Below are 18,965 nucleotides of genomic sequence, written 5' to 3' on the forward strand. Positions count from 1 at the left end.
GGTATGGCTGGACATATTCACATGGCTGACTATTCACAGTCAGCACTCACTCTGAGTGGTTAGCTCTGGTCACTTACTAGCTGCAGATACTTCAACTTCTTATTACAGGCCCTAAAGACCAGAGTCCATTTTGCAGCTGACAAGCAGGTTCAGAGTGAGAGAGTGAAGGAACATGCACCCCCATCACAGAGCCCAGGCTCGTTCTTTCCCAGCCACTCAGAGGCTGGTAGCTGGTTCTATCACCGAGGGAATCTGGATCCAGTCACAGAGACCAGGCTTGGCGAGGAAAGGCTGCTTTTGCTCCTCTACGCCCTCCAGAAATCTCAGGGGAGGAAGGCCAGCCTGAACACTGGCTGTTTGGTTTTATTATTAGTCTCAGCTGAAGATAGGGTTTCAGGCTTTATTCAGGCATCTCAGAGAGGAGTTTAAGATAAGGGGCAGCAGGTGTTGACTGGCAGAGACACCTAATCCTCCCCACACAACCTTATCAGCGACAGCAGCAGGGCCCTGCTAGAGGGGAAGCTGGGGCCGCAGGAGCAAGGGGCTGCAGCTCCTGACTGTGGGCCGAGGCACTACGGACCAAGGGTAGGTGAGGAAGTTTCTTACCCTACTTCGTTCTCTTTTGACTTCAGGGTTTGAGGCTTCATGGTACCCACAGCCGCATCCTTCAGAGTCTCAGTCTTAAACTCACGCATGCGTCAGAATCACTTGATTGCAGGGTCCTGCCTGCAGAGTTGGATTCGGCAGGTGATGCTGCCGCTGCTGGTCCATTTGGGGCACCATTGCTTTAAAGAATCAGGAAGGAAACACTGATTTCAACCTCAGCAATCCTTTCAGCTTCACTTCGGATTCTTTTATTTTGGTTCATTGCTTTGCTTTAATAAAGACACACATGGAATCCCTGCTGCTTCTTCATCCTTATTCCTGCACCTGTGCCCTGGTGTTGTCAGGAATGTTCCAGTTTCACTGACATCCTGGGTGAGTCCTCTAATTTTTTGTCTGGCTTGATTTTGAGGACGATCAGGTGTCATTTAAAACAAAAATATAATAAGGCCATTCTTGGAAGGAGGAAGATCCCCTCAGAGGGTGATTGTGAGGATTTGTTTAAAGGAAATCATTGAAGCTAAGTGCTCTCTGGGTCTAAAAAGTACTGAGTAAATGGTAGCTGTTACCAATGAACACAAATAGCACTTACTATGTGCCAGATACTAATTTACTTAATCTCCACAAAATTCTCCTTTTTATACATGAAAAATCTGAGACAGGTAGAGGTTAAGCAACTTGTTTAGAAGTAGAAGGGCTGGATCCTCCCTAAACCCTTCCTTCGATGCAGAGCCCACAGCACAGAAGAGGAAACCTTCACGGACTGCACTACCTACGTGTGTAGTCGCTGGTCCAGAGAAGACCTGGCCTGCACCCCTGGTGGGGCTCAGCCCAGGTAAGGAAGTAATTGGTTCTCACACAGAGACAGCAACTCTGAATCTGTAGGGAGAAGGGCAGAAGGACTGCCCCTACTTGGGCCTGTAAACAAATCCTGAGCTTCCTCTAACAACCATCAGGAGGAAGCTGGGGTGAAGCCCGCAGGGCTAGAAGCACTTTCTGTGCCCTGCACAACTCTGAAAATTCTAGAAGCCGCTGAATTGTACACTTTAAATGGGTGAATGGTATGGTATGTGAATTATACGTCAATAAAGTTGCTAAAAAAAAAAAAGAGTTCACTCCCCTGGCACCTCTGGGAAAAATTCCTTTAATAAAAAAGTTCTAGTACATTTACAGGATCGTTGTCACCCTTTGTCTACAACACTCGATAGGGAAAATAAAAAATAAAGCACAACCTAGACGCGCTCAGTATAAAAACGCAGTAATCCATTCAAACAGGAGGCCTTGGGGCTCGGGGATGAGAGAGAAATGTGTGAGGGCACCTGAGCCAGGCAGCTCTGGCCTGGGCCTCTGGAGGACTCCAGGGGACGGTTGAGGACCCGCCTCTTTTTGAAAATAGCATCAAAAAAAAAAAAAAAAAATCCAGATTGCAATAAGAGGCCTCTTTGTAAGGAGAAGGGTCCATTCTAGAGAGAATGTCGTCATGGGGGCGTCAGAGTCGTTCCAGGCCCAGGACACAGAGCTGAGTGTTTTATGGCAGGGACAGACTCTGGAAATTCGGCATCCCTGGCCTAGGCTAGGAGGTTTTCATTGTTGAAATCAAACTGCTCACATCCCTCCATTCTGAAAGGTGTAGAAACCTGCCCCTTCAATGTCAGAGGTGAGGCTTCTTCCCTCCACATTGCTAAGGCCACTTCTCAACGAGCTCCACAGTCCTTGGCTGAGGTGGGGACTGAGATCCCTTGGAGGTGCAGCTGCAGCCTGGCGCTTAGTCCCTGGCCATGCTGGCAGGGGGGGCCTAGTCGTCCTGGCCCCCACCGTACATGTCTGCCAGCTTCTTGAAGCGGCTGCCCCACTCGTTCAGATAGTCGTAGTCCTGGTCCTGGTCAGAGGCCGAGGAGGTGAGGGAGCTCAGGGAGGCGGCATCGGAGCCACTGCCCTCGTAGTCGAACACCAACAGGGAGTCGTAGGGCGGAGCCGTGGGATCCGTGTTGGCTGCTTTCAGGTTCTGCCAGACAGAGAGAGCAGGACAGACAGAGAGCAGGTGGTTCGAGATGCGGGATCAGACATGGGGCAGCCACGAGAGCTCAGGCCAGTTAGTTCACCTGGCTGAGGCTGTATGTCCTCATCTGCGAAGCCATTTCCCTCCTCCCTTATGGATTTGGAGGTTGAAAATGAAATAATGCACACAAATCCTTAGCACAGGGCCCAGCCTACAGCTAGTGCTCGGTGCGACTGGCCGGCGGTTCAGGGTGGGGACCCTACAATCAGCTTGTCACCACTCAGACGTCACACACTTGTGTGTAAACTTGGGCAAGCCTCTTAACCTCTTGATGCCTTTTTCCCCTCGTCTCCAAAATGAGGAGACTTCACATAGTTTCAGAAGAATAAATGAATCTATGTAAATATAAAAGCACTTATTAGAATAGTACCTGGCATACAGTGGAACACTATTTCCTTATTTGTACAATAAAGAAAACAATAGGATTCCTACACTGCAGGGTTGATGCAGATATTAAATGAGGCAGTATTTGTAAGCCATCTGACATAGACATTCTGGAAACTGTCTTTATCTAAGTGGAAAGAAAATCTCCTGGTGTCTGGCTCCAAGGCACGGTTGCCCTGAACAGCTTTCCCAAGATGCTTTTGTTTTTGCACAGGACTCTCAAATATGCTCAGGTTAAAGAACAGAGTCTCACCACAGGCTATTTCTAGAAAGCAAGAAGGGTAATAAGGGTTCAAGCCAAAGTGAGGTGTCCTGACCACCCATCGAGCCCTGAGCCCACTGTTGCTTCCTTGCACTCCCTCCCTCCCTCTTTTGAAAACCCCCTTTTACTGATTGCTGTTGAAGTACCACGCTGCATTAGGCTCATATCCTATATCCTATGTACCTACGTTGTGGATCTCACAACCCTAGCTGTCTATTTGATTTCTTTCAGGAGCTAAAAAAATATTTCAAAGCCTAAAGAAAAAAAAAGAAAGGATGTCTGAGTCGTCCCAGGAACTGACATTTTTTCAAAGTTCCTCAGATAAATCAAACATGTGACCAGAACTGAGACTACTGGAGACCCTTAGCTATTAGCAACAACAGTTATCATTCCCTAATATACGTTAGGTGCCAGGCCATTGGTTCTCAAATTTAAATTACCTGGGAATCTTTAAAAAAATTTCAAAGCCCTGGCCATATCCAGGTCAATTAAATCACAACCATGGGGGTGAGCTGGAGGGATCAGGAGTTTTTAAAGTTTCCCAAAAGATTCTGTGCTAGCACTGTTTACCCAATCCTTAAAGCAACCTATAAAAGAGGTTCCCAACTTTGCTCCACATTGGAATCACTTGAGATCTTTAAAAATTCAAACCGAGGTATTCTGGCTCCAGAGTTTACTCCTAATAACCACAATATTTGAATAAATAATTCCTGACCTATTCTTAACCACTCTGAAACTTAGGGTTTTATGGAGGAAACAGAAGCCCAGAAGTCCACACAGCTGGTTGAGTCAGGATTTGAACGCAGAGCCAAGACTCAAAGCCCATGCTTTCTCTTGTGCGGCTAGTGCTTGAACAAAGAGCTGCCCTAGGCTGGTCCCCCACGCCTCACCTCGATGATGAAGTTGCCGATTTCATCTGGGTTGGCTGGACGTGGACGGTACAAGGGTGTAGGGATGAAGGTTGGAGCCACATCGTTGCGGAGAACCACCTCAGGCCGGGCCTCCAGACCCCGGTGGAGTTGGGTGATGTCATAGTCCTTTATGAAAGTGAAGGAGGGTGTAGGATTGAGTAGGGCCCTCCTACTCCCTTCCATCAACATTTCACCCCACTTCCGTACATTTGGATGTCCTGGTTCATGGGTAGGTCTTAGAAGATAGATCACGTCAGATTTCTGAAATCCCTAGTTTCCACACCCCCTCCTCCCAAATTAAGCGCAGTCTCCAGGTCACACTGGCTGGGGCCAAAGAGACTAGAGCAGTGGACAAGAGAACCTCTCAGAAGACTGATGCTTCAGGCCAGGGTCTGGTCAGCATAGCTAACATGGTTAGTTGGTTGACCCAACCGTCCCTGCCAGTAGCCCTGGGGGCATCTACCTCCCGACCCCCAGACCTCCCAGTGTCCCACCTGGTCCTCCTCGCCACCCCCTTCTTCGCCATAGTAGAAGACATTGTCACGGGTGTCGTCTTCTGGGAGCAGAAGGGGCTCCTTGATCTTCCGCTTCTTTCTCACCAAAAACAGGAGCACCAGCAGGAGGACTGCAAGAGTTGGGGAGTATGAATATTCACCCCCAACAACCATATGGCTGGCCAGGACCCCCAAACCACCTAATTTTAGACCCCTCCACTCAGTAGCCAGAGCTTAACACACTTCAATGGCTCCCTGGCACCTAGGAAAGCCCCCCGTACAGTCTGTTCAGTAGATGTCCTATAAAATTCAAGTCAGATCTCATGAATCCTCTGCTCCAAACCTTCTGTGACTTCCCATTTCACCCACAGTCCTTACTATAACCCACCAGGTCTAACACAATGCTCCACTACCCATCACCTCTCTGACCTCATTTCCAACTCTTTTCCCTCTTGCTTGTTCCAGCCCAGCCATTGCTGTTTCCACACACAGCACAGAGCTGCCTCAGGGTCTTTGCACTTGCTGTTTCCTAGATCACTTCCTCAGCTCTTTCAGGTCTTTACTCCAATGTCCCCTTCTCAGCAAGGCTGCTCTTGCCCATCCTCCTTAACATGGCAGACCTCTTGCCCCCACTTTCTTTTTCTCCATAGCAACACCTATTTCCCTACCAGATTATTTGTTGTCTGCTGTCTGCTCGGGAAAGCAAGCTTCAAGGCGGCAGGGACTGGTCTGGTTTGTTAAGTGTTGCACCCCCAGAGCCTAACACAGTGCTTGGTACATGCTATGATGATTACTTAAAGCTTGCTCTTGTTGTATTTATAACTCATTGAATGTGTGTTTTCTGTGTAAGGACAATTCAGAGTGGAAAAAGCAAATGTGATAGATTCTACCTTTAGAGCAAAGAAGTTAGTTTTTAACAAAACTTTTCTGCTCACTAGACCAGTGGCTCTCAGGCTCTAACGTGCATCAGAATCCTCCAAAGGCTTGCTAAGCACAGACTACCTGGCCTTACCCCTAGGTTTCTGAATCAGTCGGTCAGGAGTGGACAGAGAACTGGCCTTTCTAACAAATTCCTGGTAATGCTAATGCTGTTGGTCTGGAGACCACAACTTCAGAGCTGCCGATCTCATCTCTAGATGACATGGCGGAAGGCCCAGTTTGCTCACCACTGTGTCCCCAAAGCCTGGCACCTTCAGAAGCTCCCAAACATCTATGGACTGAATGACACTCCTGGAATTGAGTATAAGGAACAGATGGGCAATGTCATTCCTCAAAGTTCAGGGTAGAATCAGGTCTTCTAACCTGAACCCTGAGGATGGGGGCAGGCGTTGGTACTCACGCAGCAGAGCCAGGACAGCACCCAGGATGGGGAGGAGGAAGCCCCCCTTCCAGGGTTTGGGGCAGGTCTCCACGTGGCCGTGGCAGTCGCACACAGTGGCGCTGATCACCGTCAGCTGTTCCTTATTGCCGTGGTCAGACAGAGAAAGGTGCACATCATATGTGTCTTGCTTCAGGAACTTCTTCAGGGACAAGGCCACTGTGTCTCCTGGAGTGGACAGATAATTATTCACCTTGGGAGACCACAAATGGTGGGAACTGAACATGCCATGACGGAGGTGTGGGAAGGTAGCCTCTGCATCTGTGCAACAGGGAGCAATATCCCCAAAGCACATTTATGCCAAGTGTTGAAAACTGATATTCAGCCAAAGCCAAATTCACCACTGCAGAAAGGATTATTTGGATAGAAGAAGAAATTCATCACTTTAATTATTAAAAAATCAATAATCACAATATTTTTAAAATACGAAGTTTTTAAAAAGTCATGGTATGCAGGGCCAGTAATTTTCAGCACTATTTGTTGCTAGACTGTCCTTTGCCTCAAAATCAATCAATCAATCAAACCACAACACATTGTTCTTCCTAAGAGATAGCTAACCCAATCATTTAATGTTTACATTAAATGGCTGTTTTCCTATTCGAAATTTTACTATCTTTTATTATTGCAGCTTTTTGCTCTTGAGATATTAAGTATGTTTATACATCAATCATATAATAGAATTTTATTATCTGAAACCCTGATACTGCTGTGTGAACATTAATTTTTTTCTAATGGAGGTACTGGGGATTGAACCCAGGACCTCACACATGCTAAGCACATACTCTACCGCTGAGCTATACCTCCTCCCTCTGTAAGCATCATTTATTACTAAATCCAAATTCACAGGACTTGGTGATATAACTGACGTTCCTAAGCAGATCAGAAAGAGTGCTAACCTGTGTTATCACAGCATTAGTGACTGCACTGTTCAGAGATGCCAGCAACGAGGCTGCAACAGGCACGGTGCCAACTGGCCCTCAAAGCATTACAGAGCCTCTAAATGCCAGTAGTGTCCCCTCCTATCACTGGGGCAATCAAAAACAATGCCGTGTTTCTAGCCCACTCACCCTCAGGCTTGCTGGCCTGTTTCAGCACTGACTTCCATCCATTCTTAGTTCAAAGGCCCTGCACACTCACTAGCCGTTCTTAGTAAAAAAGCCAGATGGGAAAATGCACCACGTTCCCATTCAGTAATGGCAGGCAGAGACAGCTCTGCAGGCTGTTTGGTCTACCACATGAAGAAGCCAATGTATTTCACCAAAATATCCCTCCTACCACCCTGTTCCCATGCTGGAGGGCTGACTTCTCAGCTGACGATGGTGATGGTGGTGCTGTTGGCAGTGGTGACTGAATTGATACTCCCTACGTGCCAAGCTCAACTCTGATCTTCACCTCAACTATAAGAGGAAGGTTCTGTTATCTTCATTTTGCAAATGCAGACACTGAAGCTTAGGGAGGTCAAGTAATCAGCCTGAGTTCATACAGGGGTAGAGTCTGGATTAATTTCTCTGACAACAGGACATGGTCGGATAGAACAACAACAAGAACCTGGTTCTTAAAACCAAGAACCAGGTGTCAATGCTATTATCAGGTGTTGGTACCACTGGGCTTTGTGCATAATACTCACACTTGGCAGAGCCAGATCTGTGACTGTCTGGGAAATAGCACATCTACTGAGCACTGATATACCAGACTAGATGCCCTTCATGTACTCACTTAATCTTCACAGTGACTGTATGGAGTAGGTACAATTATTGGCCCCATTCTATAGGTGGGGAAACTGAAGAAGAGTGAGGTTTAGTCACTTGCCCAGTTGGGTTTGAAACCAAGGCATTCTGGCTCCAGAGCCTAAGCTCTACAGTCAGGGAGGGAAGAGATGGCTTCTAGGCCACAAGGGGGTGACAGGAGACCAACTTGGGGTCCCCCAAGGAAAGATGCTGGACACACATACCCAAATCACTGGAATCATAAAAATGAGACAATGTGCATGTCTGAAGCAGGTCTCCCGAAACTCTTCTGGGCGGGGCTCAGCAGCAGTAACAGAGACTGGACATTTGGTTACTTTGGGGCAGAACTTGGATGTGCTAGTTCCCCATTTCCCTCCTGGGGGACTGTGGTCCCAACAGGGAGGGAGAGACATTTTAAACCAGAGTGACCAGTGTTTCTCCAGGGGCCTTACTGTCACTTCGGGCTGGATCTGCCTTTCTCACACACCTGGGTCCTCACCTTGATGCTAGTTAAGACCCCTCTCCAGTCCTGTGACAATTAAAAAAACCCCTGAAGACTGAGAAGCTCCAGGGGGATGGGAAAGACAAAGGCCGTGGAGGTGGATGGGAGCCAGGGTGCAGGGCCCAGGGACCTCGGCTTCAACTTCTGCTCCACCACTTACCCACACTGCCCCTGGGCGCACTATCTAACCTCTCTGAGCCTCGTTCTCATCTGTAAACAGGGCTAAAAATACTGACCACATTGGGTGGTAGAAATCTTAAATAAGGAAAAGTAGAAAAAGCATCTTGCGTATCTCCATGGTTCAGTAAGTGGAAGCAGAGCATCTTGGTAAATCAGACTGCCTGCATTCCAACCCTAGTGCCATCATTTTCTAGCCATAATGCCCTGGCAAGATATTTAAGCGTCTGTAAGCCCTGGTTTCCTCATCTGCAAAATGGGTGCCCATACATGTATGTGTGTGATAAGAGTACCTTTTTCACAGGGTTGTTGTGAGGATTAAATACCCTAATCTATCAAGTGTCTGAAGTGGCATCCAGCACAAAGCAAGCACACTCATGCATGTTAGCTATTATCACCGTGCTGGAGTCTGACTCTTACTGTGTGATACTGAGTCATGCCCCCTCTTTCTCCAGGCCTCAGTTTTTCCAACTGTACAGGAAGGTGGTTAGGCTAGCATAGCTTTAAGGGCTCCTGTGGAATCCCAAAGGCTTATACTAAGTTAATAAACAGCATTTGATTGATGTTCTTGAGGAGACTGTTAACTGGGTGACCCACAAGATGCTGGGGCAGGAAAGCATGACGGGTCCTGGTATGGGGCCTGCCACCACCACTCAGTTACCTTTCTCATTGATCTCTGCCGTCCAGTAGATGTCCGAGTCGTGTGTGAGCTGGGCCTGGAAAGGGGAGGTGTGAGGGGACAGGTCCTTGTCTGTGATGTTCAGCACTTGGGGCACAGGGCTCTGGTTGCAGATGATGATCTGACGGGGCTCAGGGACTGGGCCATGGTCGTTGACGTCCATCAGTGTTAGCAGGAGGGTCCCTGTGCCAGTGGTGGGAGGGCTCCCTGTTCATAATCACACACACGACCCCTTTTCAGCATCTGCCCTTGGTTGTTTTGATGAATCAATGTTAAGCTCCCCTAGGACCTACCCAGTCCTCAAGGAGAGTCCTCTTTACTGCCCAGCTGTCACCTTTCAAGAGCCTCTATGCCCTGGCTTCATTATAGATCAAACCAGTGACATGGCAATCATGCCATCATTCTCATTTTGTGTTCACAGCAGACATCACTGATTATAGCACAGTTGTGGCCACTTCATCCAGACAGCCAATGTCAATCTATCACAAAGAGAACCCTATTGGCCACCTCAGGGCTGATGCAGTGTTTGCTGATCAGCTTCAGTAAGTTTCAGTTCACAGCCCCGCAGTAACTTCTTGCCTGCCTCCAGGCCTTGGCTCAGCATGTGTCAAGTGGATATGGCGATTACATCATAACCCCCAATCCTGTCCTGGTGTGATATCACTAATCAATCATGGCACTTTCCAGGCAGCCCCTCTCAATCAACCATAAGGGGAAACCAACAGGCCAGTTAAGGGCTCAGTGAACCACAAACTTAGGCTGAAAGAAATCTTCAGGACGTCTCCTTACTCCTGCATCTTAGGGAAACTAGAACCATGGCCATCCAACTCTAGGACCAGTCTTTAAAAGACTCCTGAGAGACCCCTTTGACCTTCCAGATAGGATTGCTGACACCCCTTCCCCACACCATACTCTGCCTGTGGAGGGGATGTGCTGCTTGGGCCCACACGGAGGGGCTGGGAGGAAACTCTCACCATCGTCTGTGGCCAAGACCATGACTTCGTAGATATTGTTCCTCACAAACTGCTCATCTTCACGGTCCAAGACCCCCATGGCAGTTACCTGCCCACTGTCTGGGTCCATCGCTAGCCACCCTGCCGGGTCTCTCAGGATGTGGTAGCTGGAGCAGAAAAGTTGAGAAAAATCATACCCAGAATACCTAGAGTTCTGATGTTGTCATTCAAAGCCTCCTCATGCTAACAGGCAGGTGGTGTCATGGGACCCAGGGCTCCTAAGTGGGAATCACGTGGAAAATGGACTTCACCCCTAAATGGAAGTCTGGGCAGACGGTAGGGGGCCCAGTAGGGGGCCTGGGAGGGACACATGAGAGGGAGTGGGAACATCTGCCCCCTGAACTTCAGAGGGTAGGAAGGGAAGGCCCTGTGCCAGGGTGATGTTCAAAATACTCAACAGTCTTTATGGTAATTAGTACAAACGCTGGTTGTAATAACCCATCCAATAACCTGTGCATTAGGCTGAGTTTGAGCCCGGATCCTGCATACCTGATCTTCTGACTCCCCTTGTCAGGGTCCCGGGCGGTGTAGGTGCAGACAAACTCCCCGATGGAGATGCCCTCCTGGACCTCAATGACTTTGGAGGGTGGGACAAACACAGGTGCCTCATTCACATCCTTCACCTGGACCACTATGGTGGCAGTGGAAGTTGGGAGCTTCACCACAAAGGGAGCCTCGTTGGTCACTTCGACATATAGGGTGTGCTGGTTTTTGGCCTCAAAATCCAAGCCCTGGGAGAGAAGAAGAAGGGGGATGTGAGCCGCCATTTTGTGAAGAGACCCCATGCAGTACTGAGATGTCAGAAGGGTCCACAGTGAGGGGCTGGAGGCCCCCACCAGCAACAATGCTCCCCTTTCCCGATTCCATAGAGCCTCCTGCATTTCCTGAGCAGACATCCAGTGGGGCCTCTCAGACCACCCCAAAAGCAACTAAACTAGTAAGCCCTAGAACTGGTTCTCAATGGGGTCATGACTCCCTCAGAGGGTGCTCTAGAAGCTTGGTGAAGGTAGTTCTGGTTGTTATAACGACTGGGTATGCCACCGGCATTTACAGGCTGGGGAGGCTGGGACACAAAGAACTGCCCCATATTCCACATGACTTGCCAGAATCCTCTTGAACATTTATGTATTCATGGCTGTGAAGTTGTGCAGTTATAGTCTAGAACGTGTTTTACATACAAAGCAAGTTTCTGGTGTGGTTTTAATATACATTGAGTGTTCTAGGAATGCAGCTTCTGAGGGGAGCTTGTAATTAGATTTGTTTAGGCCTTTCCCAAAGTTGTTCACTTCCTGTTCTGGAAAGACATCAGTACCACCTGTGGTATGAGTTGCCAGAGCAACATACGGTATCCACCTTTGGACAACTCTGCAAAGAGATGCAAGAAGCTGACCACTTCATTACGTTTGTAGTGTAGTTGTACCCAAAGGTTTACATATGGAAATATTTTATTATCAGTAACTTTTCCTGTAAAATTCTCCTGTATTTACAATTGGTGCATTCTATTTTTCTAGAACTTATGTAAGTTAGAGAAGTTATATTATAAATGAAATTCATTTCACAACGTGAAAGGGGCATTACAAAGTTTTTGTTGCAAGGAGGGGATGGTTTTTAAAGTACTATATAAAGTCCTGCTTCTCAAACTAGGCCATTCTTCAAAATAAACCAGGAGGTAAAATAAATCAAAGGAAGATTAGGCCCATCTTCTTGAAGCATCAATTTTATTCAAAGACCTTTTGAAAGGCAAGGGTATACCTAACTACTAAGCAATTTAAAACATTTTACTATCCAAACACCTAGACATGAATTACGGATTGAATGCAAAATTAGCAAGGATTCTAATAAACAGAGACCCTGTGTGTGAGACAGACTGGGAGAAGCCACTGGACACTGGGACCTGGGAGGAGGAGCCCCAGTGATATGCCTCAATTAGATCAGTGAATCTTATCTGTTTTATGAATGGGGTCCCTGGGTAAGATTTAGTTTGAACAAAGAAATTCCCAACACAAGAAGGATGGGAAAATGTTGGAAACCACTGGTCTGGTATACTCCCTGGTGAGTGGTCCAAGATATGTGTCCCAAGACTGGTGGTATTTCCTGGTCCTAGACCTGACCACCCCAGGTGTGGCCCTTGTGTAAAGCCAAAACTGACTCACCTTCTTGGTTGTCAGGATACCCTGGTTGCTCTCGGGGTGGGTGGTGATGGTAAAATGGTCCCCGTTGTCACCTTCCACAATGCGGTAGGTGGCACGCCATGCCGGGGAGTTGGGAGCATCCAGATCAGTCACTGTCAGCCTCTGCACCTCATGACCCACTGCATTCTCAGGCACATGGGCTTCGTACTGTCAGCGTGGAAGCACAGCATAGTCAGAGCAGAGAGACTGACCACCCTGAGAGACAGTTCCACTCTTTATTAGTTATGAATCCTCCATCAAGCTCCAGGGGAGCTCCACACCACTCACCCTTTCCGGGACTGTGCAACCCAGGGTTTCAGGGCATGCACAGATGCAGAACATCCTGAGAGTCAGCCTCACGCCTGCTGGGACAGACCACAGCAATCTTGGGCCTATACTCCCTACACCCAGGGATCTGATGCTCCAGGAATCGCACTCATTTGGGTTCCCAAGCCCTGGCCATGAGTAGCCACATATGTCTAGCAGAGATCAGAAAGGTGTAGGGAAGGGGGGAGGGTATAGCTCAAGTGGTAGAGTACATGTTTAGCATGCACAAGGTCCTGGGTTCAATTTCCAGTACCTCCTCTAAAAATAAATAAACCTAATCCTCTGCCCACCCCCGACAATAAATAAACAAATAAAATAATACAATAAATAAATATTTTAAAAAAAGAAAGGCATAAGGAAGGCAGCAAGAAGGACTAGGTGCCTGGTTGCTCTGGGGCACTGACCAGGAACTTTTCTGGAAATTCTGGAACAGGTGGCAAAGAGGGAGAACTCAGCTGTTCAGAACAAATTTGTAATCAGGCCTAAGTAACTGATCAGCCAGTTACCTAAAGATGGAAGGGGTGGGTATCATCTTGACTGTCATGTGGAGTATAATGCATTCACTAGGGGAAGGTGGGCAGGTATAGGTGTGAGGCAAATTAGAAGACTTCACATCGACAGAGATTTTCATGTTGAGCACTTATATACTGGGGATGGTGTTAAGAACTATACATAGATTATTTCATTTAAAACTCAGAACAATCAAGCAAGTATTATCATTGTCTCCCTTTCACAGGTTAGGAAATGGGGCTCAGAGGTCAGGTAGTTCACCTAAGGTCACATAGCTAGTAAGAGCTGGGACTGGGACTTGAAGCAGTCCTAGGCTGGTTCTGGAGTTACATCAGGAAGGAAAACCTTAGTCCTTCATCATCTGTTGAGGGAAGAAGGAAAGGGCATTACCTTCTGGGGATCAAATATGGGAGCATTGTCATTGGCATCAAGGATTTCCACCATGGCCACTGCCGTGGTGCTGGAGCCGTCCCCATCCATGTCCGTAGCCTGAATGGTCAGTGTGTACTCAGGGACTCTCTGGAGAGAAAGGGAGAGCAGAAGTCCACTGAGTTTAGTCTGAGGGGCCCCACAGCCTTGGGTCCATGTGGAAGGGAGGGGAATGTTTCTCCCTCTCAGTGTTCTCTTGACTTCCAACCCACTGCTCGCCCACCACAGGAAAGACCAGAAGCAAAGGGTGGAGGGGGAGGGAACCTCAGATCTAAATGATTCTCTGGGGCCTGTCATGAGGTGGAGCCTGGGCATTGCCTCCTGACCCTGGGCGGATGCAGAATGGGAGCTTTAAGCGGGGATTTGGGCAAAGGTATTAATTAGGAAATAGGAGGCAACTCTAATATCCACAGAGCTAATTCTACTTTGTGGCACACGAGGGACAAATCTGGACAATGTGCATGCTAAGTGAGCCATTCTGAGAGGAAATGAGAAAACCGACAGAAAATATCAAACGTCTGCATTTTATAGCTGCCTCCTCAGCCTTAATGAGATCGTATGGCAACATGCCAGCGGCCCATGGTGCTGTGGGACATCAACATGGAACAGAGCAGCAGCCGTTCCCAGATGACTAGGGTCCCCACTGCTCTGTCTTGGGCTCTGCAGGGCAGGGACAGGCACTGCTGCTCTAGGTGTCAGGCCCTGGCCTAGGCCAGCCTGGGTGGGCAGCACCTTCTTGAAGGGCCCCTTACCTCCCGGTCCAGGCCACTGGAGATGACGCTGATGGTACCCGTGCTCCGGTGGACCGTGAACATGAGGTCATGCGGGTCCTTTGGCTCTTGGCCATGGATGGAGTACGCAACCACCCCATTGTAGGTGGTGATGGCATCATCCTCATCCGTGGCTGTCACCTGCATCACGGAAGTGCCTGGGGTGGAGGGGGAGAAGCGCTGAGGAGCGAGCACCTTTCCCTCCTGCTCTGATCCCAGCCTCACTCACTTCGGGAACTCTGAGGGGCTCCACCTTGCTCATCAGCTTGGCCCCATCTTCCATTTGTGGCAGAGATTGCTAGTTGGTGCCCATTTCCCATTCTCCTCTTGTTTCTTAGAAACATAATCCTCATAGTCATTCTAGGCTGGGCACAGGCCCACCAGGAACCAACACTGTTCCCCATCTCTTCTTGCAGCTGGCTGTGGCCATCAGACTGAGTTCTGCTGAATGGGAGATACAGCTTTGGGGGAAGTGTTTTTCTGAGTAAAGGGCTTATTCTCCCCACCCCTCCCCTCCTTCCAGATGTAATGGTTGGAGCTTCAGCAGCAACCATGAAGTAATCTTGGGAACAAAGCCAAAACAGCAGAGCAACAAGATAGAAGGAACCTAGGTCTCCCACACTTTAAAGCACCACAGCCTGAATTGACTGCCTCTGGGCTTCCTGAATACAAGCCAGAACAAGGCTCCATCTTGTTGAAGGTACTGTTTTTCCTTCTGGAAATGTCTGATATCAGCAGCCTAACCAATTCACACTTCTCTGTAAGTCTCTACAACTCACAGAAGGAGAAAAAGGAGGAACCCTCACCAGCAGCACCTGTCTTCGAGGTCATTAACATGTACCTAGTTCTCTGGTTTTTTGCAGCCCCTCGCACCCTCTTCCCTAGCCTGACAATACATTTCTACTCTCTGTAACCACGTTCGAACACCTCCCAGCCTGTGCCGCCCTCCTTGCAGCTGCCATTTCCCCAAAGAACCTCCTGTCAGGTGCTTCTTATCACTCAGCAATAGGCATGTGTTACTTCTAATCGTCACAGTTCTTTAATGTTGATGTTAATCCTATTTTCAGATGTGAAGACTGAGGCTCAGAGGTCAGGACCTTGCCCAGGATCACAGCAGGTAAAGAGGCAATATCCAGATTCAAATTTAGGTCTTTGCAGCTCTGAAGCTACTGATTCCCACAACTGGCTGATCCTCCTAAGTGTCTGGAAATTTTTCATATATACAGATTCCAGAGCTCTACTCCAGGACCATTCTTATTCAGGGATTTGGGGATGGATTTTTAAGGAGATCCCAAGTGATCTGATGCACAGACCAGGAAATCAGGTGTGAAGGGTTCCTCCAGCCTTTAAGGGTCTGGGCTGCCACCCAGATCATTCCAGAGGTTGATCCAAGGCCAGACCTGGGCCCAGCAGACCTCTATAGCTGTCCCTCCCTAGTTCTCTTACCAGGTAGTACCCCTTCCAAGACACTTCCTCTGAAAACATCCTGGGTGAACTTGGGCTTGTGGTCGTTCTGGTCTGTTACAATGATGGAGATGTTCATGGGCTCTTCCACAGAGGCACCGTTCTCTGATACAGCATGGCCAAAGAGCTGTGGGTACACAGGTCTGGGGTCAGCCTGGTGCTGCTTTCTCCACCAGGCCTGGGGTCCCACTACTCATTGGATGCTAAAGGTTACTTGCCTCATACTTGGCAATCTTCTCCCGGTCCAGTGGCTTATTCAACAACAACCAGCCTGTTTCCTTCTCTATGGTGAAGACACCCTCAGGGGGGCTGTCTGCCCCAGGTCCTGTGATGCTGTAGAAAATCTTGGTGCCTCTGTCCTTATTAGATTTAAGCTGGAGGCAAAAGAAAACGGCAGCTGACTAAGTGACAAACATCTCACGATCACAGCAAAGAACCCTCTGTGGGGAGGGCTGCAGAGGCACTGCCTGATCAGAAACTGCTATCATAGAGACTTTCCCCTGAGGACGCCAGGGCAGCAGCAAGAAACCTCATCTTCAGGTCTTTGGATGGGGTCCCTGCAGCCATCAATGACTCCCAGGAAGAAGGCACAGTCATACCTGATTCAGCTTCTGGGGGAAGGGACCCTTGCCATTCTCAGGGACAGATATTGGTGGGACCACCCATTCTCTCTTGCGTCTTCGTAAGATGCGTTTGGATGAGGAGATCTTCAATGCTTTCCTTTCCTACAAGGAGAGAAGACCCCTTAACCCAGATATGCAAACAACTGGAACACATCCAACATGCTCTCATGCACAGGAGTTCAGGGTGAGGAGGGAGGTCTAGATGGGCTTGTTGCAAAAGAAAACTTGGAAATAATCTAAGTGTTCACTTGTGGAGAAGGCCTAATTAAATACACTGTAACACATCCACCTAGTGGAATTAGTATGTAGCTTGAAAAATGAGGCCTGAGGACCCTCTCTATGGGCTGACATGGAAAACTCTTTGTTACATACTTAAAAGAAAAAGAATAAAGTACAGGACAGCTTAATGTAGTTTAGTATTTTATTTAACCAACACTTACATAGTGCTTAATGTGTGCAGGTACTGTTCCATCTTTTGTGTAAAAGGGTAGGAAAGGCATATTATATTCACATTTGCTTATACACAAAGTCTGGGGAATACAGAAGAAACTAGTAACAGTGATTATCTGTGAGAAGGGGATAGGCAGTGTACTGATATATTTTTAAGTACAAAAAAGAAGGTGCAGACAAGTGAATAACATGTTAGATTTTGCATAAAGAGAGGAGGGAAAAGGTTATTTTATACCTATATGTAATATATAAAAATATATTTAATATAAATATAGAGCAAATATATAAATAAACTCTAGGAGAAAAGAAGCTGGTAATAGGGTTACCTGTGCCTTCTCTGGGAGGGGTGGAGAGGGCATTAGACATATGGGGAGAAATAAGGGGGGGTTACTCATTGAAGAACTTTTTAATATTTAAAATTTATGAGCTATTTTAAAAATTAAATTAAAAGAAACAAAGAAATGTGGCCAAGAGCCTGAGGTCTGTCTTCCCAGAGGCTCATAGGATTGGCAGTCCTGTGTAGGGGTCACCTTCATTTTGGGTTTACTGGGGTAATATGGGAAAGATGGAATGGGAGGTGGGACAGGGAATTCACGGGAGGAAGGGCACAGGACCATTACTCACAAGGCAGCTCTCTGCCCCCTGGCCTGAGTCTGGTGCCCTCTCCTGGGCAGCTGCAACCACTACTCTGCTTAGATGGGTGCCCACGCCCACAGCTATGGGGGCAACTGAGGGCTAACACTGCCTCCTCTGAAGGGCTAATGTGGCTCACAAAGCCACAGCAACCTCGGACTCTTGGCCAACAGCAAGCGAGGCATGCATGGAGAATGTCTCTCTTCTGTCCTGCAGGGGGACACAGCGTTTTACCTGGACTGTTTCGTCGTTCAGAACAGTGAAGTCATCAGTGCTAAGCAGGGCTGACTCTTGCCCAGGGCAGTCCATGAAAACTACTGTGGGGAAGGGGAAAAAAGAGTATTAGGAAGGACGGGGTTTCTGGAAGCTACCCGCTGGGAACCAAGACCTGACAGCAGCCCCCTGACTGGAACAAGGATTGTTCCAAACTTGGCTTACTTCCTCTGACCAGCAGTGTGATCAAATATGAGTTTCAGATGAGGCTTCCAAGTTTGGTGTTGATAGGGAGGACTACTCCTTGGTTTGTGGACCAAAGAACCAAGACCATAGACATTCAGTGACATAAGCCCCAGGGAGCCTCATGAGACACAGAGCTGACCCAAGGTCACAGCTGGAGGCAGAAGATATTAAGCATTTCCAACGGCTCTGAGTCTACCTACATGCAATATGCATCCTGCTACCCTGTCACCCACACAGATCATTCTAGATGACCTCTGGTTGTTTCAGTTTGTCACACTCCTTCTGAATCCTCCCTGCTTGACTGCCCTTTAAACAAGCACTCTGAGTTAATAACTACCACCCCTTAAGCCAGAGACTGGGCCCATTTCATCTTTACAACTATGCTACCAACATAGGCATTAGCCCCTTATAAAATATGAGAAAACTGAGGTTCAGAAGCCAGGTCAGCCTGACTCAAAGGCACACACTAGAAAGTAGTCACAATCTGTGTTGCTACCCGCCCTTCCTTGTGGCCAAAGCATGGAATCAGGGAACCTGCCAGGGGCTACAAAGCACCGTGCTCTGGCCCAGGGGTTCCCTTAATGCCGGCCCAGACACCAGCATTCCTAGGCTGCAGCACAACAAGGACCATAGGGGCAGTCCTGTGCCATGGAAAGAAAGGTCCAAGTGAGGTCTCCCAACTGTCCTTTTTTGAAAAATTTCCTTTAGTTTCAGATGATGATGATAATTATTTTTTTAAATCCCTAAAATAAAAAAGGATAAGAGATGAGGGTATTTTTAGCTACAAAAGTAATGTGAATATGATGAAGTATTCAAACAGTATATAAGAATATAACATAAAAAAGTAGAATTCCAAAAAACAGTATATAAGAATATAACATAAGAAAGTAGAATTCCAAATAATATCCAGACCATATAACAAATTCCTAAAACTCAAGAA

General features: G+C 47.8%; 1 protein-coding gene across 3 annotated transcripts in view; it reads right to left on the reverse strand.

Moving 5' to 3' along the window:
• Positions 1–1,729: 1,729 nt before the first annotated feature.
• CDH3 (cadherin 3) overlaps positions 1,730–18,965 on the reverse strand; it is an 87,009-nt gene continuing 69,773 nt past the window's right edge. For all 3 annotated transcript variants that reach the window (XM_045522289.2, XM_074370527.1, XM_010962529.3), the window contains 14 exons: positions 17,801–17,883; positions 16,460–16,585; positions 16,079–16,234; positions 15,843–15,987; positions 14,379–14,554; positions 13,588–13,716; positions 12,343–12,528; positions 10,679–10,920; positions 10,151–10,296; positions 9,159–9,383; positions 6,053–6,259; positions 4,714–4,844; positions 4,199–4,345; positions 1,730–2,608 (listed from right to left, as the gene is read on the reverse strand). In XM_045522289.2, the coding sequence (XP_045378245.1) occupies positions 2,399–2,608; positions 4,199–4,345; positions 4,714–4,844; positions 6,053–6,259; positions 9,159–9,383; positions 10,151–10,296; positions 10,679–10,920; positions 12,343–12,528; positions 13,588–13,716; positions 14,379–14,554; positions 15,843–15,987; positions 16,079–16,234; positions 16,460–16,585; positions 17,801–17,883 (2,309 nt within the window). In that variant the 3' untranslated portion in view covers positions 1,730–2,398. The remainder of the gene's footprint in view (positions 2,609–4,198; positions 4,346–4,713; positions 4,845–6,052; positions 6,260–9,158; positions 9,384–10,150; positions 10,297–10,678; positions 10,921–12,342; positions 12,529–13,587; positions 13,717–14,378; positions 14,555–15,842; positions 15,988–16,078; positions 16,235–16,459; positions 16,586–17,800; positions 17,884–18,965) is intronic.

Source organism: Camelus bactrianus, chromosome 9 (assembly GCF_048773025.1).
Source record: "Camelus bactrianus isolate YW-2024 breed Bactrian camel chromosome 9, ASM4877302v1, whole genome shotgun sequence".
NCBI classification, from domain to species: domain Eukaryota; kingdom Metazoa; phylum Chordata; class Mammalia; order Artiodactyla; family Camelidae; genus Camelus; species Camelus bactrianus.